This window comes from Corvus hawaiiensis, chromosome 2, assembly GCF_020740725.1.
Source record: "Corvus hawaiiensis isolate bCorHaw1 chromosome 2, bCorHaw1.pri.cur, whole genome shotgun sequence".
NCBI classification, from domain to species: domain Eukaryota; kingdom Metazoa; phylum Chordata; class Aves; order Passeriformes; family Corvidae; genus Corvus; species Corvus hawaiiensis.
Genome location: NC_063214.1, coordinates 1,313,997 through 1,336,929, shown reverse-complemented (window position 1 = coordinate 1,336,929; position 22,933 = coordinate 1,313,997). Strand labels below are relative to the sequence as shown.

General features: G+C 47.3%; 1 protein-coding gene across 2 annotated transcripts in view; it reads right to left on the bottom strand.

Moving 5' to 3' along the window:
- Positions 1–2,611: 2,611 nt before the first annotated feature.
- The window catches only part of RAB6A (RAB6A, member RAS oncogene family), a 42,793-nt gene continuing 22,471 nt past the window's right edge, over positions 2,612–22,933 (bottom strand). Inside the window, exons 2-8 of one of the 2 annotated variants that reach the window (XM_048295823.1) lie at positions 20,385–20,443; positions 17,800–17,853; positions 16,244–16,349; positions 14,167–14,278; positions 13,373–13,466; positions 7,852–7,918; positions 2,612–5,681 (exon numbers count right to left, since the gene is read on the bottom strand). In XM_048295823.1, coding sequence (XP_048151780.1) covers positions 5,617–5,681; positions 7,852–7,918; positions 13,373–13,466; positions 14,167–14,278; positions 16,244–16,349; positions 17,800–17,853; positions 20,385–20,443 — 557 coding nt within the window. In that variant the 3' untranslated portion in view covers positions 2,612–5,616. Of the gene's footprint in view, positions 5,682–7,851; positions 7,919–13,372; positions 13,467–14,166; positions 14,279–16,070; positions 16,177–16,243; positions 16,350–17,799; positions 17,854–20,384; positions 20,444–22,933 lie in introns of both variants that reach the window. The other variant, XM_048295822.1, reaches the window with a different exon arrangement.

Below are 22,933 nucleotides of genomic sequence, written 5' to 3'. Positions count from 1 at the left end.
AGAGCGGCACTGGGCAGGACCAGAGGGACCAGAAGTGCTGAGGGACAGAGCTCAGGGCTGACCCGCTCCATTCCCAACTCCAATCCAGACTCGCAGCACTCCTCTCTCCCAGCAGGGAGAGCTGCTGAAGCTCCAAACACGGAGCAAAGCTCAGAACAACTCCAAAACCCCTCAGAAAAACAGGATCCGCAGTAAGGAGCAGGCACAAGCCATTAACACCCATCATGCGCACAAACCGCCTGGAAAATGAATCCCACAATATCCCATGGCACAGGAATCAGCTGGGGGCCACGTGACCCTCACTGTGATCCAAACCCACTTCTCTGGAAATCAAGCAGCTCAGGAAATGTCAGGATCAAACCTCCAATTTCCATCCAGCCCCTCTTCCCGAGCTGGGATAAATGCAGGAAAAGTCAGGGCCAAGACACCAGTGCCGTGAGCGTGGGTAAATCCCATTTTCTCCCTTCCCTGCCCTGTATCCGAGGACACGCAGCGCCGTGGATGGACCCACTGGCTGTGGGAGAGACACTTCAGTTCTTTAATTAGCAATAACGTTAATCAAGCCTTTAATAACATCCTCGTTCCAGACGTGCTCTCCGGGTGGCCGACAGCGAGCACTCAAAACGGCTCTGATTTATATCCAAATGCTTGGAAACAGGTGGCAAGCCTGGAAAATTCGATCTGGAAACAGCACCCCTCCCTCCCAACCCAGCAGGGCAGAGCTGTGGGGCAGCAGGAGCACCATCACCCAGCTGGCCCCAGCCCTTCCCTACCCCTTATCCTCCCGGGAAGGGCAGAGCTGCAATTCCACAGGCGTTTGATTCCCGACACACCCGAGCCCGGCCTTTCCAGCATCGGTCTGGGCAGTCAGCTCCATTCTGCTCCTACAAGAGGATCCTAAATATTTTATAAAAAGCCACGTTCGACTACACCATGCACTCGGACCAGGGTGGGGAAGGGAAAAATGGTTAAAGAGGGGGGGAAATAAAATCGGTATTTTTGCCAATTGATGAAAAATCCATTAAACTGATGACAAAAGAATTACAATGGTGAAACCCCAAGCCCAGCAAGCCTGGAAAGCCCGGCTCAGGCAGCAGGAGAGCAGCAGAGGAGAAGGCAGCACAGATGGGAAGGAGAGGCTGCTCTGAGGTCTGGGTGTCTGCAGCTGCCTCTCTGACTGCGGGAGCGCTGGCAGCCTGTGCCGCAGCCTGCCCACCCCATTTATCTTCCTTCGGAGCTGGGACATGCCCAGCATGGAAAAAGGTGCTGCTGCAGCAGGTAGGGAGAGCCCTACCTACTTTGGTGTGCTGAGGATTCGGGCACTGCAAGCAGAACTGCAGCAAGGCTACGGCTCGGCTGCTGCAGCAGCTCTGCAGATGCTGCCTGGAGGATCCTTTGGCTCCTCCAGCCTGGAAAAATCAGGGCTGATCCCACCAGTGAGCAAAGAAGCCATCAGCACCCTCCAACCCCAGCCAGATACTCCCTCTTGGATTTTGGAGCTGGGCTGGGAGCACAGCTTGACCCACTGCAGCCACGAGCGAGTGGCCAGGAGCACCCTCCGGAGCTGGTGGGTGCCCCCCCCCCCATTCCCTGCTCCACGGCAGCCCCGTCTCTGCAGTTTAATCGAGACCCCCTTCACCAGTGGCAGCCTGGGGACACCAGCGGGAGGTGACGGTACCAAGGCTACCCACGGCAGCAGCCAGGAGGAACCGAGGCGGTGACTGTGGTGTTTCCAGAGGCTCCCACCCAGGGTGGGACCTGGAGGTGCCAGGTACAAGGAATGGAAGCTCCTCCCAGTGACAAAAACCTTCTCCAGGGACTCGTTTCCCCCCCACAACTGTTTCCATATCCCTAATTCCAGCACATCTCCACAGCTGCATTCCAGTTTCACAACCAATTTATTCGTGGTCCTTTTAACAACAAAGAGCTTAACCAAGAGACCAAGGTTGGGCTGTTGGTGTTCCCACACCAAATCCAGGTAGGTAATTCCCCTCCTCTACTCGCCAGGTTGTACAGGGCTTGGAGCAACCTGGGCTAGTGGAAGGTGTCCCTGCCCATAGCAGGGGGTGGCACTGAATGGTCTTTAAGGTCCCTTCCAACCCAACCATGCTGTGATTCCACGATTCTCTCCTTCAGGAGAGCAAAGGATAACTCACCAAAGTGCATCTGTTACTCACCTCCCTGGCCCTGCAGACCTGGCTGCCATCTCCAGCAAGGCGGCTTAAGGAGGATCCTCCTCAGGGAAGGTGGGCTTGGTGCACCCGTATCCCAGGGAAGCTGAGGCAGCGGTGAGGCCGCACAAAGCACCCGAATCGCCTTTGGGAAGGGAACGGAGGAAGCAGCTGGCTGCAGAGAGCGGAAAGGAGCAGAGAGGCACAGCTGCCTCCCTGGACAGGCTCCGTCCCCGGCATCGCTCGTCGGGCGCTGCAAACAATCGCAGAGACACTGCAGCAACAGCAAACACACCCCTGCACCACCTTCCCTCCGAAACAGAACCCCCTAAAACTCTTCCTGCCCTCACAAAAGCCTCCTGCAGCACCTCAGCCCCCCGTGAGAGGCTGCGCCTCCCGCCTGCGCTGCGCTGCACGTGCTGAGAGAAGAGACCCAGAGCTTTCCAATGAGACAGGTATTTATTTAGTTCAAGCGCTAAGGATTTGTTCTCTTGTTGTTGTTGGTTCATATTATCAAACAGAGCTGAGGTACCACTGACATTCCAACATGAAGAAAAGGAACCTTTTTTCCCCTTACACAATTTCTTCAACTACTTTTATCAAGACAAAATGTGAGGCATGGAATAGCTGCATGATGGACTGTACAACGAGCAAGCCAGAGCAGGGAGGAGAAAAGAAACAGAGCCGAGACCTTCACTCAAAAAATCACACGAAAATCAGCATTAGAAGTCTGTGCCCATGGTTCCACTGGCCACATCCACGGAGCAAAAGAAAATTAAAATCTAAAACCTGACAGATGCATGGTGCAAAAAAAAAAAAAAACCACAAAAAATTAATATAAAGACCATGTTGCTCCTGTGCTCACCCTGGAAGTGTGTGCTCTGTGGAAAACTGGGATGAGGACAGGACTGAGCCCTGTGGTCACATTAAGCACAGACTATCAGCAAGGACATGCACGGAACATACCTGGCTGTGCTGAGCAGCCCCAGGGACGTTGTCTGGAAGTGCCAAACCACAGCCTCACCCGTGCTCCTGCAGCCCCCTGGCCGTGCTGAACACGGAGCTGTGGGAATGCTGCTCTCCAGACCTTTGTTCCCAGGGAGTTCTGGACAAACCTGCTCTCAGGTCTTCCAGGAAAAGCAGCCAGGCTGCTGGTCCACTACAGCCCGTACGGGCTAAGCCAGCTCCTTAAATCCAGTGCTTAAAGCTTGGGACTGTGGGAAGCAGAGGGGGCTGGTTCTATCAGAAGCAAGAAAAAAAAAGGATGTCCTTGTGGGGAACAGCCAAATGAGGACCAAAAGAAGCTGCACGGAGAACCAAAGGAGACAAAAGCAAACCAAAGCAAAGGAAGAAGCAGCAGGATGAAGCATTTCTGCATGGTTAAGAACAGTACAACAAAGGAAAAGCAGCCAGGTTTCCTTCCCCCAGAGAGTTTCTTTTAAATAAAGAATGATCCTTTGTCACATATCATTGATGTTTATTTCAAGACATGCCACGTCAAAAAAACTCGCCTTTAATATTGCATTAGAAAAGCACTTTTACATCTCGTTCTGCCTTTAAGTTATTGTTGTGCAGAGCTGCTAGAAACCCAGGGCAGGGCACGAGCCTGGCATTCACCTCAGGAATGAAGAATTCCAACTCTTTTATGCCCGCTTCCTGGGGAAAGTGGTGGTGAGGATGATTCCCTTCCTCTCCCCCAGGTGGTTATTTTAGGTGGTACAGAGAGGGGCAGAAGAGAACCAAGGAGGAGCCTGAATATTCCCTTGCAATTGTCCATTTAATTCGCAATCGCAACACAGACTCGAGAATTCCTTCCTGCACTGTAACTCGGCCAGAGTCGCCCAGCAAACAATGTATTTACAATTGTGTTTATTAACTTACACAGCAACTTCACAATGACTAGTAAAGATTAAAAGGGTGCACTTCTAGTGTGTTCCATTCCGTGTTTCTCGGGTAGCTACATCTCGCAACATCAGCAAAGCTCTACACAGATTCCTCAGCCCAAGGAAAACAACAAAATCAGCACTGAAAAGAGTAAAAAAATTGAAGCCGAGAAATAAATATCAAAGAAAAAAGGGTTAATTGTGAGCCTAATTCCATAGAAAACTAAATTACTAATTACTTAACCAAACTATACAGCTCTAGAGAACCAAACTAAACCAACTTGGAAGACTGAACATAAAAAAAAAAAAAAAAAAAAAAAAAAAAAAAAAGCTAAAAAATAAAGGCATAAATCTGCATAATCAAAAGTTGGTTTCCATCCTACTCCAGTCCCTCCCTTTCCATCTAAGATGTCTCAACTAGGATTCTGCAGGATCAAAGTAAACACCCCTTCCCCACGGACCTATGCCCACGCTCTGGAAAAGCGGGTGCCATTCCCCCTCTGCTGGGGCAGCCAGCTGCTCTTCCGTCTTTGTCCCAAATTTCCAAGGTTTCAATTGGCTTTGGCAGGTTTTAATGCCAGCCCTGATTTCAATATTTCCCTTAAAAAAACAAAGAAGCAAAATGCTTTCTCCTCCAAACAGCTGAAACGTTACGTTCCCATCTCTTGGGCAGTAATAATTCACTTCATTGGTGTTCTACTTAAAAAGGAAAAAAAAAAAAGCTCTGAAAATTCATTTTGCACTCGAAACATTATTTCCCTGTTTCCTGCAAGTGTTTTGCTAATGCACATCCACCCTTTCCTTCCCCCCCCAAATCCTCCAGAAGCCACTCATCCCAAAGAGCCCATCCGTATTTCCCACTATGCGTCCTTGGAAATGTGTCCCCGCTGCCTCGGCAAGAATTCCCAGCTCCAGCAGCCGGCGGTGACAAAGCCCCACTACGGCCGGGCTGGGTCTGGACACCAGGCAGACTCGCTCTGCTCAACGCAATTAAGAGCTTGGGGTTAATTTGTGTTTAATTATCAAGGATAAGTGTTTAACCCTCGGCATCTGCCGCCTCCCCCTGTGATTCCGCCTGCTGTCTACGCATTCCCAGTTTCTGAGAGAAATCCAAAGGGCCAGATTTGCAAGCCTTCTTCTGCACATACATCTCGTCTAGGTCCAATTCCAAACTTACTCAGTTGCCATCCTTTCAAAGTGCAATATCATAACATATTAAAAAAGGAACAAATATTAAGAAATTGTACCTATTTTTGTTTGGATTTTTTTTTTTTTTTGCTTTTGTTTTTTTTTAAAGTTATACCTAGAATACGCTGGAATATTTTGGCTTTTTTTTTTTTTTTCTTATAAATAATGAAGACACTGACATTTTGTTGGTGTGTGTGTGTGTGGGGTGTGCTTGTGAAGCTAAAGATCATCTCCACGAGACAGCCAGCGATGATGAACTGCGATACGTTATTACGGAAAGGGGAAGGTTCAAGCCAATATTCACACTGCAGTCAATGAAGAGGACAGGGAGGGAAAGCAGTGATGTTCTGGAGAAAGGTGGAAGCCACATGGTATTAGCAGGAACAGCCTCCTTCACTGACAGGCTGCTCTTGAGGCTTTTCCAGTTTTATGTCAATCACTGGAAGGAGGAAGTTAAGGCAAACAGATCTCCAACTCTGCTTCCCTACCAAGAGCAGGATTTTGAACGGCACTTTCAGTGCTCCCCACTGAAATGCTTGGAAAGACCAGCTCCAAACCGAAGGTTTCTCACCTGCCCCTCCTGCCCTGGCACTGGCACATTAAATATGCAGCAGAAACTATGTCGGACCCCAATGCTTGTCTCCAACCAGTCTGCTCTTCCCAGCGATCCCACTGACCTCTTGCTGTGGGAATTAAAGATGCATGGATACACCGAAGGGTCTGATCACTGTTTCTGCACAACCACAGAATCATTCGGGTTGGAAGAGCCCGCCGAGATCTTCCAGTCCACCTGCTCCCCCAGCACTACCAAGGCCACCAGTATCTCATATCCCCAAGTGCCACATCCACGCGACTTTAAATCCCTCTGGAACTGGGGACTCTACCACTTCCTGGGCACCACTGCACACCGCTAATCCCCGGAGCTCCGGCCGTGCCATCCTGACCTCCCCATCAATCCGTGCTCAGTTAAACCTCTCTGCTTCCACCAGCAGCCAACAAAGCCCTGCCACCAGCCTGAGCTCCCCCTTCCAGTGACAGCTACTGTCCCACAAGGTCACTGCAGAGCTGGCTGCTCAGAACCTGCCTGTGATAAGCGACTCCCTCTGCAGCACTCCAATTCCCAGCGGATGCCCTACAGTTACAGCCTCACGGAACTTTGCCCAGGAGGAGCTTTGAATGCTAATCCCCAGCTCAGAGCTGTTCACCACAAGTCTCCAGCGTTCCCCTTATCAGAGAACACAGAGGCAAAGAGATCACACAGCTGGTACTTCCAACTTATTTCTTTAGGGGGTTGAAGTTGCTTTTTAAAGAGGTTTGGAGAAAATAAACATGGAAAGAGAAACAAAAGACCAATAATTCATCTCCAGTGTTTGGTCCATTTGGCTGATCTAAAGCTTGAAGTGTGTTTAAGTTGGAGATGCTTGACATGAGCCTTGACAGCTTCATCTCAGAGCACGAGTGGGTCAAGATCCTTGAACCCTCCATGTTCTGCAAAAACGCCCCCGTTAATCCTAATGCAGCTGCCCAGGAGACAACGCTATTCCATCCCTGCTATCTGCAGGCTGCAGGAAGCCAAATTCCCAGTGCCCTTGCTGCACTCCCGTTTAGACACTGGTGATCAAACTGCCTGACACAGCCCCTGCCTGTGCACTCTACCCCTCATTAATAAAGATTGTCGCTCGTTAACCTTTCAGGGACCTGCATGACGAAGTATTTCTGCTCACTCAAGTCCCTATCACACAAAGCTTGTGCCTCAGCAGCTGCAGCCCCCAGCTTCCCAAATCCTTCTTTCCCCCATGTATCAGATGCTCTGATGGAATCTCAAGGCCTGGCTTGTCTCACTCCCACAGTTGCTGGGACTTCTTTCCACCAAGATACAATTTCTCCTCTATTTACCAGCTCCATGATCCCTGCTGCAAATAAAACCAACAACCCTGGAAAAACTGCTATTCCAAACACACCCACCTGGCCAGGGCAGTGATTCCAGTGTAGCCACACTGCTACATCATGCCTTTTCCATCCCTCATGCCACCTGCTTTCCCTTGGCTAAGACTGATCGCATCAGTTGAGTCTTCTCCCTCCCACCACAGAGATGCTGCCTGGGGTCCAGGCCATGACAGGCTGCCCTGGGAGGTTATGGGATCTCCATCCTTGGAGATTTCCCAAGTTTCCCTGAATGTGACCTGGAGAAACTGGCCTAATCTGGGAGTCAGCCTTGCTTTGAGCAGGAAGGTCAGAGAAGGGGCCTACAGAGGTCCCTTCCACGACAGTTTGATTTTGGATTCTGTCAGCCAGATGTGCAAGAGCCACATAGGGGGGTTTTTTCAGACCTCTTTGCAGCTGTTTCTCCCACCTCCCTCCCCACATCCCACACGTTCAAACACCAAGCAAAGAATCCTTTTGCATCACCATTCCTTCCCCTGCTGCTTCCACCCTCAACACCCCTGCTCCCAGCCTTTCAACCCACCAATCCTTCTTCCTCAGCACTTCAAGCTCGAAGGTTACTTGCTCCTATTCCCCCTCTTTTTGGGATGTCCACGAGCTGCGCGAGGGCTGCAGCGGCTTTTCCTCGTCCAGGGTAACGCCTGGCACAGGCACAGAAAGGATACTGTCTTCTCTACTTTTGTCTTGTGTGCTTTCCATCCCAGGCAAGGCAGCTGCCACGCGTCGGAAAAGCTGCAAAGAACCACACAGGGAACAGATGAAAACAACGGCTCCCCCCGGCTGAGACAGTTCAAACAATGATTCAACACATCCTGCAGCACTATTTACACTGCTCAGCCCCAAAATCCTGACACCAAATATAACCTTTATTCCTAGGAAAGGGCAAAGCACAGCTCTTGTTAGTGGAGATCAAATGGCTGCGAGCAGCAAACCTCCTGCACCTTCTCTGCAAATAGGATGGGAGGGATCCAGCACCTCACCTCATGTATGTCCTGCCATGTATGTCCATGGACCCCAACAACTTCCCCATGCCAGCTGGGAATTCCATTTTCACACCTCCCCAGAGGATTACAAAGGAGCATGGACATGCTGATGAAGGCAAACACACCATCCAGGAACCTGTCACCGTATCAGCTGAGCTGACACACATGGAAAAGTGTCAGAAAATGGGAAGTATGGAAAGGATTTCTTCCAAGCTTCACCCAGCTGTGGCTCAGGCTCCTGTAAACCAAAGGAACGTGCCCAAACCTAATCCTCATCTTTCGGTGCCCACGTCATGGTTATCCTATGTCCACATTCAGGGCATAAAGCACAGAACAAATGCATCCAAAGCCTCTCACTTGAACACCACCTCCAGTTTCCCAGCAAGGTCTGAGCTCCAAACTCTCCTCACGGTTTTATTCCGCTTGAAGGAGGCGAGATGGAACGGAACTGATTTCCTCTCCTGCATTTCCTGCCTTTGCCCCTGAGGCTCAGCTTTGTAATTCCCACCACACGGCTTTTCCTCTGGGTGAGGACCCTACAGATGTGCCCACTACTACTGCAGGAGAATTGCCCTGGATCCAGCTGCCTGTCCCCCCCAGCACAGGATGCTCTCCATCCATCGCTGTGCTCCCACCGCATCCCTGAGAGCCGCGCGGGAGTCCTGGATCGCCCGGTGCGGGTCTGACGTCAGCCCTGGTGTGTTCCATTACTGCACATTTTCCTGCCTCTCCTCAAATGACACAAAGCTAAACCACTTATTCCCAGTGACCCACTTTCCACAGAAAACCAAGCCAAGCCACTGCCAGCCTGTTTACATCAGGAATGTGGGTACCCGACCAGCCCTGCGGGTCCCTGCCCAAGGGCTTTCCCCGCTTTGGCTCCCAGTGTCCAAATGATGCTGGAGAGACAATTAAGACAACTTTGTTGGCTTGACAGCCCCCTCCAAGCTCACCATGAGCAAGCCCCCAGGCTTGTCTGGGACCTTTCCTGGCAGGAATCTGGCACACAGTGGAATCTGAGCCAAGGACAGGGGTCTGAGAAGTCGGTCCTTGACGTAACTCCCTGATTTCAGCCAACAACTTGGAAGTAAACAAAGCTTAGTACACCCCCCTCTGTGTTTCTGTGAACCTCTGCAATTAACCTGGACCTTCCAGCCTTCCTGAAAACCTCAGGGAAATCCTCAGAGGCCAACCAGGACATAACAAAATTCCAGGTGCTAAACTGTACCTAAACCAACAGCAGGAATGCCCACGCAGAGGAAGGGTGAGGAGTCTTTAAAAAATCCTCAGCTGATGGAACCAACTGGAATTCCTGCATTTAAACCACAGTGCTGACAAAAAGAATTTACTGTTTAAAATACAGTAATCCTTTCTTTACATTAAGACCAGGAATAAAATGATGCTTTTAGCAGTATTTCTCCCCTAAATTATCGGACTAAAAATAGGAATTTGGCAACTAAGAAAAATCAACTTTCTTTCTTATTAACGTTCTGCTTATCAGCCCCAGCATATGTGAGTAAATCCAATTAGGGAAACTTCCTGATGGTTGGAAAGCAGCCTTCCCACAGGGCCCTCCGAGCTTCCTGGTGCTGTCAGCCCCGAGCCAGTGTGTGTCTACACACACATGTACATGTTTAAATGTTTGTGTGGGTATAAAAACACAAGTATTGATGAGCATCCAGGACTTTTTTTCCAAAGCAGGAGTTAAATGCAGCAGCTGAAAGACTAAAAGCCACACAAACGCTCTCTCAGCGTTCAACTCTGCAATCTGCTTCCTGATAGAAACTCTGGAAAAAAGCCTCATCTCTCACCATCAGTTTCCAGCCATTTGCCAAACTGTGCCTTTCCTGCTACTCCAGCCAATAAATCCCAACAGATCAGGGTCACAAAGGACTGCAGGCATAAACCAGTTTTCAGCCACAGTCCAGCAGCAATATGGAAAGGACAGGAGGATCACTGTCCAGATGGAAAAACCGGGCAAGAAACCTGTTCCCCAATGCAAGGCAAACAAAAATCTTTCCCTAATTCTCATTCTCTGCAGCTCTGAGGATAATTCTTGCCCATCAGATGGATAAGAATCAGAAGACAGGAGAAAGAGCCCAGCTCTGTGAGAACAGGGTCACAGAGGGGCTGTGCTCAGGGAGCTGCTGCCGTGAGAAAGTTCTTCTGCCAAGGACCACATTCATCCCCTGGCTCTTCCAGGGCCAGCGTGCAGTGTGCCAGGTACTGCTGGAGGGAGGAATTCAAGGGCTCTCCCTCCCCTCTCTTTCTACAAGACAGCAAAATGAACCCTGACATATTCTGGGCATGAAATCCACGGACTAACAATAAGATTCCCTGAAATACAGACTGCCGAGCCAGAGCAGGAATCGCAAAGTCTTTTAAAGCTTATTCAGGGCTGACAGAATGAATCAGAGACTACGATTCTCTGCATTAAATGGAGCAAGTTATCTACTTCTCTTCTCCAGCTTAAGGCTCCCCTGGCAATCAGTCTTTGCAGGATCCAAAAGCCAATCTTTTCCCCTCTGCTGCATCAGTTTAACCCCACAATAACACCACCACCGCTTTTATTCCCCAGTATCCACTCATTTCTTCTTCAATAGCCCCTGCCTAAAGCCAGAACAAACAGCAAGTGTGAAGGACCTTGGGGACTGCAAACAGCTCTGCAGTCACAGATCCAACAGTACACAGCACTGAGGTGCCATCCTCAGAGCTCTCCCCTTTCCTGGCACAGGGAATGGCAAAAAAAGCCTGGCAGCAGCACGGTCCCCTCTGCTTCTTTGCTGGTAGAAGATGCTGGCACTGGAATACCTGCTGTGGCAAGGACAGAGCACCTCACCTACTGCGGTCCCAGCACAAAGCCAGGCCCTCTGGATTTGCAGGGCAGCTGCAGGGAGCACAAAGCTGAGGGCAGTGCCCTTCCCTCTTATCCATGCTGCCTTCCACCGGAAAATGATGAACCAGAAGCTAAAAGCAGCACACAAGGACCAAAGTCCCCTGGATTCCCACTGATGAGGAGGAGCTGGGAAAGTCACAGCCATTCCCTCCCCGAGCAGGACAAGAAATTCAGCTGTTTCTGTATGAAAATTCTGTATGAAAATTAACTTAGACAGTGCTTGTTCTCCAGGCCCAGAATATATTGTGGATAGAAGTTACCAGCTATGGGAAGGTCAAATTTGCATTCAGCTTATTAAGGATTTTACACAGGTTATGGGTAGGGGATCCATTCTGCAGTTGTACTTTCCCCTTGCACTGGGAGAGAATTTATTGCTAAGTTACTAAAATAAATTCACACAATTCAATAGAGAAGCAGCAAGGAAACAGGAAACCATCTAAGTGGTGGCATTAAAGGTCTTATCCTTTGATAATTGCTTAAACAACTATTTATTAAACTAATAAAAAACTGAGAGTTACAAATATTCTAGAGTATAGAAGAGCTTTGAAACCCTTGAACATCCCAGCCCACGCCTGCAACATCTGGATCAAAACTTAGAAGAAAAATCCACTTTTAATTCTTTTTGAATATCCACTCGTGTCTTTGCACACCATGAAATCCTCAGGGTTCCACCCGGCCCTGAAAGCCACAACTCCCTCACAGGCTTGGCTATAGAACCTCTGGAAATGTGGCAGGGCACAGAAACTCCCTCAAGGAAAGAAGGAGTGTAGAGCTGCTGCTTCATCATCACCATCATCATCACTCCTCTCAGTGAAGCAACTGCTCTCAGTGCACACCCCCAGGTCTAAGCACTCATTAAGGACTGCAGCACAGAATCCAAACCTTAATTACAAGGCAGCCTCTGTTGTGGCAGGATAATTGGGGGACCCTGGAAGCCAATACGTCCATGGTGGGTAATGCAGTGAAAGAGCTCTGAGTTAACACTGCTATAATTATCCCATTATATAGGGAATCATTTTGCTACTTAGAGACAAAGTCAAGGGACATTTTAATAACAGACCCTTTAGTCCTGTCTAGAACATAAAGTAGTTTATAATCCTGTTTTATTACTCCTGGTACCATTTCTGCATAGAAACCATTTGTGTAACTACATATATAAAATATACATGGAATGTCATCCATACACAGAGAATCCCTGATGGTTTGGGTTGGAAGGGACCTTAAAGCCCATCCAGTGTCACCCCTGCTATGGGCAGGGACACCTTCCACTGTCCCAGGTTGCTCCAAGCCCCATCCAACCTGACCTTGAAAACTTCCAGGGATCCAGGGGCAGCCACAGCTTCTCTGGGCACCCTGTGCCAGGGCCTCCCCACCCTCACAGGGAACAATTCCTCCCCAGTATCCCATCTAGCCCTGCCCTCTGGCAGTGGGAAGCCATTCCCTGTGTCCTGTCCCTCCATGCCTTGTCCCCAGTCCCTCTGCAGCTCTCCTGGAGCCCCTCTAGGCCCTGCCAGGGGCTCTGAGCTCTCTCTGGAGCCTTCTCCTCTCCAGGTGAGCACCCCCAGCTCTGCCAGCCTGGCTCCAGAGCAGAGGGGCTCCAGCCCTGGGGCAGCTCCAGGGCCTCCTCTGGACTCTCTCCAGCAGCTCCACATCCTTCTATTCCCAGGGGACAGGGAGCTGAACACAGCATTTCACATGTTTGTGTTTGCTCTGTGGAGACACACAAGAATCTATGTCTTTTCCAGGTCCAAATTTAAAGAGCCACAGCTCATCTCAGGACATAAACGCTCATTTTTCTGCAGTCCCATCAGCTCAAAAGACCTTTCACTGCTTTCCCCAATTCAAAAGCAACTCATCATCTACTAGAAATAAATAGCTCTGGCTATCCAGGAACATTTGCTGTCACTTGCAGTGCCTTCCAACAGAGTGGGAACAGCAGTTCCAGTGTCCCCCTGTGCACTGGAAGCGTTTTAAGCCATCACGCTCCTCCTTCACTGGTTTGTTCATTCACTGAATAACAAACACTCCTCAGACCTGTGTTTTCCCAACTTTTTGTCTCACTCTCAGTCCAAACACCGAATCTGGATCACCAAAAATCCAGGAAGGTGTGATTTTGTACTCACAAAGCTTCTTCCATTACTCCTCTATTATTTAAGGGGAAGGAAGCCCCAAGTCATTTGATGCAAGGTGAGGGATCCTTCAGAACCTCAGCCAACAACTCTGAGGGGTTGCTTGCTGTGTGTGGACTACAATTCCCACTGGCTCCCTTTGCCAAGGCCTCCCAATATCCAGGGAAGTGCCACTCACCTGTTTTACATTGTATCCTGCTTTTGCACTAGTTTCAATGAACATTACATTCAACTCTTTGGCTTTCCTTTCTCCTTCCTCGATGGACACTTGTCTGGGGAAGAAAACACAGAGTTAGGGAAAAAAACCCAAATCTGGACAAACACCTTAATAATTAAGATTTATTACAGTTCTGAAAGCACTTAATGGGTTTTTTTCCTGATTGGAATGCAGAGCTGCAGAGAGATATCACCACTTCAGGTACCAGACCCACTTCCATGGCACACCTGGCTCCCAAAGCAGAACTCAGCATTCCAGTGGAACAGCCAAGTGTTCACCCCCAAATCCCTGTCCAGGAGGCTGTGCTTTTATTTTATTTTTATTTTATATTTTACAATTAGCAATCACAGTCCAAAAATAATCATCAAAACCATACTGTTTTAAAAAAGGTCCAAGTGTAACCATCTCATACGGGAGGAATTTTGTCCCGTTTTTCCCTGGATATGCGTTCCATCCATTAAGCAGAACATTATTAAGAACAAATATTTGTAACCAGTTTATTCATTCACTGATGTGGGCTGTAGTCAACAGCCCCTTCTCTCCTGATATCTGGACAAGTTGGTGATGGTTTTTCCACTCATTCACAGCACTGTGATGGAAATTTGGCTTAGCCAAAAGAAAGCGGGTTTAAAATTGAGATTTCTCTAGTCACAGCCATCTCCAGAAAAAAAATACATTTAAATATACTCCTTAAAATAGAAGCAAACAGCAGCAGAGTAAGAAAAGCATTTGAAAGCTGGATTATTCCTCCATACCTCTTATCTGCTAGATCTGTTTTATTTCCCACCAGCATGATGATGACATCGCTGCCCCGTTCCGTTCTGACATCATCGATCCACTTTGTGGTTTGCTGGAAGGAGTTTACATCTATCAGAGAACAGTGGAGAGGGTTATCACTGCAGGTGTCCCTCACAGCTCACCAGGAAATACATCTGGACTTGGAAAGAGAAGCTTCATATTCTGTGGAGTCGGCGGAAGAGGGTGATGAAGAATCAGCAAGTGGAACCCTAAATCTCCCCCACTAAAGGACACGGAAAGTCTGGCATTAATTTCAGGTGGGCAAGGGCTTCATTACAGGTGGATTCAAAGCCAGGGAGGGAACTGAGTCCATTTATAATTTGACAGCACCTAAAATGAAAAGGCTTATCACTGTGTTTCAGTTCCTTATTTTTTAGTTCAACATGAAGTATTTTCCATAGGGAGTGGGGATTAGTTTTTGCACTCCACACTGCTCATGGCTTGTGTACCTACAGAGGTTCCTACGATTCCACTGCTTCTCAAAATCCTCAATCCCAGCCTTGCATTTTGTACACTTGAATGAGTAATTTTTATTTTCTCTAGGGAATCCCAGGGTTACACAACACAGCAGCAACTCCTGTGGCACTGAACGCTTGCCTTCAAAACAATTTCTAAATCTTTGCATAAAACCAGAAGCAGAAATTTAACCTCTTCACAGGCACTTAATTAATTGCTACCTTCTTAAAAGCTGCAAGGTAAGAATTCAGACTGTATGGTGCTTGACAAGTCGCATCCCACAGGGAAAAAGGAGTTGGAGGAAAGCTGCCATAGAGCTCAGCATTTGCCAGTTAGTGACACAAAGAGCATATGAGCAGCCCAAGTAGTTTCAGTACTTAAAAAGGGGGGGGGGGGGGGGGGGGGGGGCACTGCAGCAGTTCTTGAAAAGTATTGATTTTTTTTTAATGGCTTCTACTGCAAAGTAATATAGACAGCCACGACTTGATCACTTGCCAGCATCTTAATTCTCTTTACTGCTTGGCAATATTGAATTTGCTGGGTCAGGAAAAAATTCAGAGTTCACAGCTAACCTGTAATTTTAGCTCAAAGTAAAGTGCCATTTTTAACAATTAGAGCTTTTCTAGGTAAAGCCCCTATTCCCGCTGTAATCTCCTCGTATTTATAAATCAAAGGACAAGAACTTAGGCATTTGCGTAGAATTAGGCCATCGTTCTCAGTCAATTCTGGTTTAGAACTGAAATTGTCTGAAGGCCTAGCTCCCCTAAAACAAAATTTCTGCTCTTTGTCAGTGCAGGAACTGGTAAGTTAAGGGGTGTCTGGACTGAGGGGAGGGACAGAAGGAGCAGGGTTGAAGAAGCACCAATATTTTAGTTGACAAAAATGTACATACCTTAGTAAGAAATGAAAGAGCAATTGTTAAAGGGTAAGGGCTTAGTGGTGAGTTTTACATCTTGCAGCACATGAGAGTGGCTGATTCCAAGGAAAATGTGATGTTAATGCGTTCTCCCCGCCAGCCCGTGCCCAGATTTTGTTCAGTGGGGGAGGGTGAATGAAGTGAAGCAAGCTACAACAGCCTCCAATTTGAGAATTCAGATACCCATGAACATGAAGACCAAAAGTCACAGGTGATGTTGTAACCAAAAGGCAGATGGAAGAGTGCAACGAGAGCAGGCAGGACTCGAGGACTGAAGAAAATGGGATAGGGAAGGGTTAAAATGATGTTTCTGAGACAGTTTATAGATCACAACAGCAGCAACCACGGGGCTTGTTTAAAACAAGCAAAGAAACCACGCTTTTGTCATGCCAGGATGAAGCCCAAGCAGATGACGTGAGAGGACATGCAAAGCTAAGCTAGAGGATGAAAAGGGCAGAGTATTAGAAATGCAGAATTCCCCCCACTCACTTGTGATATCATAAACAACAACTGCAACAGTGGAGTCACGAATGTAGCTAGGAATCAAGCTCCTGAACCGCTCTTGACCTGCTGTGTCCCATAATTGCAACCGTACCTAACAAAATCAGTCAAACAAGCAAGAAAAATAAGAAAAAAGGTCAAACCCAGTGCAAAATACCTACTTGTGATATCGTAAACTACTACAGCAGCAGCAGAGTCACGGATGTAACTGGGAATGAGGCTACGGAAACGTTCCTGACCCGCAGTATCCCACAGCTGCAACCTGATCTGTGGGTGGGAGAAAATTAAAAAAGCCAAACTGCCACTAAAAATAAAAGAGTAAATAAATGCTTTACTTTTTCCAAAAAAGCTAAATGAAAAGGATAAACTCATGCAGGAGATGCCTGGGGACTGGGAGCAGCAGGATACCGTCTGCTTACAGCAATCTCTCCCGAGGGACAGTAGCAGCCAAACTGGGGGGTGCAGCTAGCTCAGCTTCCCAAAAAATGCTTCCCTTCCAAAAGGGGAGGGGTGGAATGGCTCAGCTTCCAAACTGAGAGGACCAACAAGAAAGCTACGGCTGAAGTGATGGAATCACCATCCCTGGAGGTGCTCAGAAGCATGTGGATGTGGCACTTGGGGACGTGGGGCAGTGGTGGCCTTGGCAGTGCTGGGGAATGGCTGGACTTGATCTTGGAGGGCTTTTCCAGCCTCAGTGATCCTGCGATTCTGTGAAATGTTCACCTGCAATTCTCCCTACACCAGAGTTTCATGCTCTGCTCTCCGTCCTCAGGACTCACACAGGCAACCTCCAGCAGCATGGAGGATGGTTGCTGGTGGAAAAGCTGGGAAAGCTACTCATGTCAGTTTTTCAAGGATAAAATGCTCTTTATAACTCTAAACTGCAAAGTAACATGCACAGAGAGGCTGAATGGCTCTTACCAGCAAGGTTCTGGAAGAAAAGGCAAGACACACTAAAAGCAACATGTATGGCAAGGTGTGTAAGAGCCAGCTTGTCCATGGAAAGCATATCTCATCCCTCAAGCACTTTCCATGCAATCCCATTTATTGGGGGTTTATCCAGTACCATTTATTGGGGGTTTATCCAGTACCATAAGCTTCTGCAGCACTGCAGTTTTGTTTCTGCAAATAGCTCAACTGAGGCTGAATTTCTTAATTAAGAATCTGAGCTCATTTTAAACCACAGCTTTGCTTGCACAGAGGAGTGATTTCACTTGAGGAGCTAAGACCGCACCAAGCTAAGAAACGAATCTCATTTGTGAACTCATCAGAGGCCACCTTCTTTTCAAAAGAGGAAGAAGATGGAGCCAGCTATTAACTGGCCACATCTGGCAATCTGTATTTTACCTTTCTGTTTTGTGGCATCAAAAACTGAAGGGGTTAAGCATGGTTCCCCTTTCTCCAGATTCCCACCACCATTCACCCCTCAAATTATCTGTATCATCTCTTTCTTCAGAGAGGATGACACCAAAGCACCTTGTGCCACTCCCAAACTGCACCCGAGAGCCCTGCACACATGAACCAAGTGATGATTCCCCATTCCCCACTTCCCATTCCCCACTGCTGTGTCTCCACAGCACTTGTCAGTCTGGAAGCAGCTGGGAGATGAAGGCTCAGCCTGTGCTTCCAAGTGATCTCAGAAGTGTGGGCTGCACAAAACCAGATGCTGGTCCTCATTCCTACTGTTCAGAGAGAAGAGCAACAAAATCTTACTCACTGTTCGATCCTCCAAGTACATGGTTTTTGATAAGAAGTCAATGCCAATTGTTGCCTGTAAAGAGATGAGAAAACCAACAGCTCTTAAATGAAATGTCAGAACACCTGCAGTGATTTTCAGGGGAGCAGCAGCAGCTGAAAGAGAAACAGCTTGGGTTTCTTATTCTTAAGATACAACTCGATTCAATAAGCAATTTGTTTAATATATCACAACTAGAACAATTCCTTAAAGCACAAAAGGCTCTAAAGCTCGGCTTCAGTTCATGCATATTGACAGTTTAATCCACACATTTATTTGGGTAGCAGCAGGGATTTTTATGCATGTGACAAATTGGTGTCCCTCAGCTCAACCAGGATATGTGGGCACATTGTCTTCTTCCCAATTGCCAAATATCTCCATGGATCTTCACTTTCCCAGGCAGATTAAGGCACACACCTACATGATCCCTAACAACCACTACAGCTTGGTTTGTCCTAAAGCAGCAGCATAACTGCACCCAAATGTCCAGACACCAGTGGGAGTTTCCTGGAGAACATCCTAATGGCAGTGGGAAGCCATTCCCCTTGTCCTGGCACTCCAGGCCCTTGTCCCAAGTCCCTCTCCAGCTCTCCTGGAGCCCCTTTAGGCCCTGGAAGGGGCTCTGAGCTCTCCCTGGAGCCTTCTCCTCTCCCAGCCTGTCCTACCACGACACAGGAAAGCAGCAGTATCAAGGAGTGGATTCCAGCATTCCCTACACCCCAGACTTTTACTAAAAAATAGATCTTCTATGATATGTTACATATGGTGCCACAGCACAAGGGAAATCATTCCCAGCATGTCCATGGAGGGGAATCACTCCTGGTAAAATAAACAGATCCAATTGCATGGTTTTATTTCAGGTGTTTGGGTTTCTGACACAGTACAGCAAGTTCTTGTTGATAAGACAGAGGGACACAGCTGAACTCCTCTCATCCAGCATCAAGCAAAAGGAATCCAATGCACAGCACGGATTTTATTAAATGGCAGCTTTCTATTTTTAACAGCTGAACATAAAAACCCATGTTCAAATGATAGGTTTCAGAAAACTACGCATTCAGAATCTGCCAGAAACGTCCAGAACAAGCAGATTGTCCCTGAACTCCCCTCCGGCTCCAGTTACCCATGATCAGGGTGTGATGTGCACTGGCATTAAATACTGGGCTCTGAGGGGTCTCTAGAGAATCCTGGGCATCCAAAAATGTCTATTTTGGCAATGTGATTTTGGCCAAATTCCTGGAGCTTTTGTGACTGATTCCTTCTTCCAGCTCCAGCACAATAGGAGGTATGGTCCCACCTCAGTCACGACTCCAGGAAAACCGAGGGGTTTGGTTGAATGGCTCTGACCCAAGTCCATTAACGCCCAAACTGGGCAGGCAGCACTGATGCCTAAATCCAAGTTATCTTGGAAGCCCTTAGGATTTCTCACTGTTCTAAGTGCCACTCACTGATTTTGCAATCATTTAATGTATTACAACAGACCACCTCTCCTGGCGACACCCGTATTATCCTAGAGCACATAGGGTCAAACCTCCTCAAGGAAGAACTAGGACACAAACTCCGTAAGGAAAAGGAGCAGTCCTAAAAGAAAAAACACTGGGGGGGAAAAAAAAAACCCAGTTTAAATAAAAGAACTGCCTTCAATGTCCATGTAATTACAGTGGGAGGAATCAGCAAGGATGTCTGCTGCCTCGGGAGCAGTGACGTGTGCTCCAGCCCTCCCACACTATGGAAGCGTGCCTCTTCCCACAGCTCAGGGAGAACTTCCCATCTCGTTTTTCCTAGCAGCAGCAAGGAGGAATTACTGAAGGAGGCAGGAGGGAAATCACTCAGTTCAATGAGATCCTTAGGCAGACACTGAGGAACGGGAGAATCACGTTTTCCTTTTTTTTCCTTTTTTCTATTACCTCCTCCTCCCACCCCCCTAAGAAAACCTTCCCAGGCACCAGGGAACAGATTTTTCTCAGTTTCGTGTATCCAGAACATCACCAACTGTAACCAAGTCATGAAACAAGTTCTGCTTGGAGGAGATACACTTTAGGAAACTGAAGTACTTTTATATCTTGCCACATTTTGAGCTCATGCTAAATTCTGGCAGTGGGCAACAGTGGGCAACTGTTCTCCTGGATTGCACAGTGCTAATCTGTAAAATTGTTTTCTAAACTTCCTACATTTTCCTTTTTTTTTTACATTTTATATGATTTTCTAGCTTGTGTAAACTTGTTGTTTAAAAGAGCTGGGTACCTGCTATGTTATCCACACACAGGGATTAGATCTGTTGATGGTCTGGTAGAAAATGGTGGATAAAAAACCCTTAGCAGACTTAACAACTGCTATTCCCTGGCTGTGCCTCGGGTATTCCTTTAGAACCACAGCTCATCCTGCTGCAAGCAGCAGATAAACTTCTGGAGCAGAATCCAACCCAGAAGTGCCACTCTAGCAGGTGATTAAGATCTTACAATTGGGAATTCCATGGTCAGTGCCCCAACTCTTATGGAATGACTTTTCCTGCAATGGAAGACACAGCAGCAGAGGAGTCTTACACAAGACAAAAATACTGATTAATTTACCTGGTAGGTGTTGTCAAAGCTGTCATACATGAACCTGGTGATCAAGGAAGTCTTCCCCACTAAAAGAAGAGAAAAAACCATGGATTCAAGGACCAATTTCAGAGCAAATTTTAAGCAAGTCATTTTAAAAGGGTTTACTGTGTCCAACAGATCCATAGTGTGCACTTAAACTTCCCTCAAGGACAAGAGCAGTTATTTGACTTTACAATTGCAAGGTCACTTATTTTTTCGGTATCATTCCCAAGCATCAGTTTTACTCTTATATATTTGTGATTTGGGATGAAAATGAATTTCGTTGCTCCATTTTCTACCAAGTCATTCAGTAATTTTAGTTGAACTGAATGAATTTAACAGCCCCTACAACTAATTATTAACAACAAAAAGCTCTTCTCATTCATAAAATACGGGAATTATTCACTTTAAAACCCCACCATCCCCACAACACTTATCTTCTTCTCCTCTAAGACCAAACAACAGAGCTGAGCTGGGCCAAAGCCTAACTCATACTTCATAGGGTTTTTCCTTCTCCTCCATCTTCACCTGGAAGGGATCAGCAAGATACACAGGAACTGGAATATCTCCAGCTGCCTCATTTTGATGTGTATAAATCCTCTTAACTGTAGGCCAGTTATCTGGGAAGCAACTGAAGTTACTCAAGGCTACATCTCCTCCCAGTGTTCTTTCCAACCTCCCTGCAGCTGGAATTTGCCATCTCCCACTGGCAGAAGAGAGGAACTGTGTGACTTGTGTCGGATCCCAAACACTGCTGGTGCAGATAAACGGCAGGAAGAGTGCACAAGGCAGAGCTTGTGTTCTCCAGGCAATACTCCAAGGATTTTAGTTCTTTGCCCGGGTGACCACCCAGTGAACACAGGGATTTAAGGCAAGATTAAGGTCCCTTCCAACCCAAACCATTCTATGATTTCTGGGGTGAGTTTTGGGGGGTTTTGTTTGTTTGTTTTAAATCTTAACGTAAGAGTGTCACCAAAATCTCCAGTATCCCAATTAAGCAGCATTTTCATCTTCAGTGAACTCTGAAAAAGGGCTAAACAAACAGGAACCCAGCAGACAGCCTTGGAGAGATGAGATCTTCCCAAGTCAAAATCTGCATTCCCACATGAATTTCTAGCATATTCTGCTCTGGAGGCAGAGTCAGGTTTCCCATGAAGCTAAAATGCTGCCTTCACGAAGGTAGAGCAAATATTCCCTTCTCTGAGTAGGTTTTCGGAAGCGGCGCACCCCAGACGGGAATGATTCCCGAATCCCTTACTCAGATTTGTCCCAAGAATGTGCTGAACAGCTCGAGCTGGTGCAGGACAAACAGCCACAGGCTGCTGTGAAGGGAGGAGGGATTCATTCCAGACCCAGTGACAATCCTCAGGAGACACAGACAAGCAAACCCAATCCCTTCCCGCTGCAGCACAGGCTGAATCCCAGGAACTGATTTGCAGCGTCACAAACAAGCTGGTTTTCCTCACGTGGCCACTGATGCAAATAGGCACATTTAATTCTTCACAGGTCCAATCTCACCCAGGAAATCATCTGCTTTGGTAACTCACGACCCCTGAAGGACAATGAAGTGTTCCAGCAAATTCTTCCCTTCTGAGTGACATGTCTTGGACGGGGTCTGACCACAGACTACAAAATATGAAAATATTCCGTTTATTCCTGGAACCTCCCTCCCTACCCTACCTTCACTCATTTCACAAAAAGAGGGGGAAAATAAGGTAATGCTTGGCTTGTTTATATTTAAATATCTGCTTCAACCAACATTTGGAGAGAGCATCCTAATGGACTTAGTTCCAAGACATTTCTTCTCTGAACAGACCCAGGTTTATGTTGACAGGCACCAGATCAAGTTGGTATTAACACCAACTGCTCACAGTTTTAATTCCATGAATACTGAGGCATTGCCATTCCTCCTTTTAAAAAACCCAAATGGATTCCTTTTAGAAATCCTGGCAGGAAAGAAAGCCCACAGTTCCCACTGTATCTCTGATTTCTGTTTCGCCTTGCTGGCCATATGTTTCTCGAATTCCCAAAAGGCATTAATTTGGGAGTGATTGCAAGCAAGGGAGAGGACAGAATCAGAATTTGAATTCATCTTGGAAAATGCCAAAATGACCTCAGGAGGCAAATGAAGCTCAGCAGGGAGAAGCAGAACAAGGTAGTACACAGAGACAAGAACAACCGGCTGCTTAAAATGCAAATGGGAAACAACTGGATAAGTAATCCAGGGGTTATAGCCCAAGGAACAGATAAGACACTCAAGACTTCAGCTTTGTTTCATTAAGATGTTGGTTTGGGTTTTTTTTTTTTAATCTAGTGAGTTAATTTAATCTCTTGGAAAAATTTCCACACACGAGTACGTCCAGGGCAGCATTAGTCAGCAATGCAATATCCTTTAGGCCAAAATATCCCTGGTATGCTACTGGAACAATTCCAAGAAAAAGGTCAGTATCACATCCTTGGAGGGACAGAGGTGGGGGAGGAAGTGCTGGGAATGGGGTTTGCTTTGACTGGAGCAGGGAGGAGGGTTCTGCTGGACA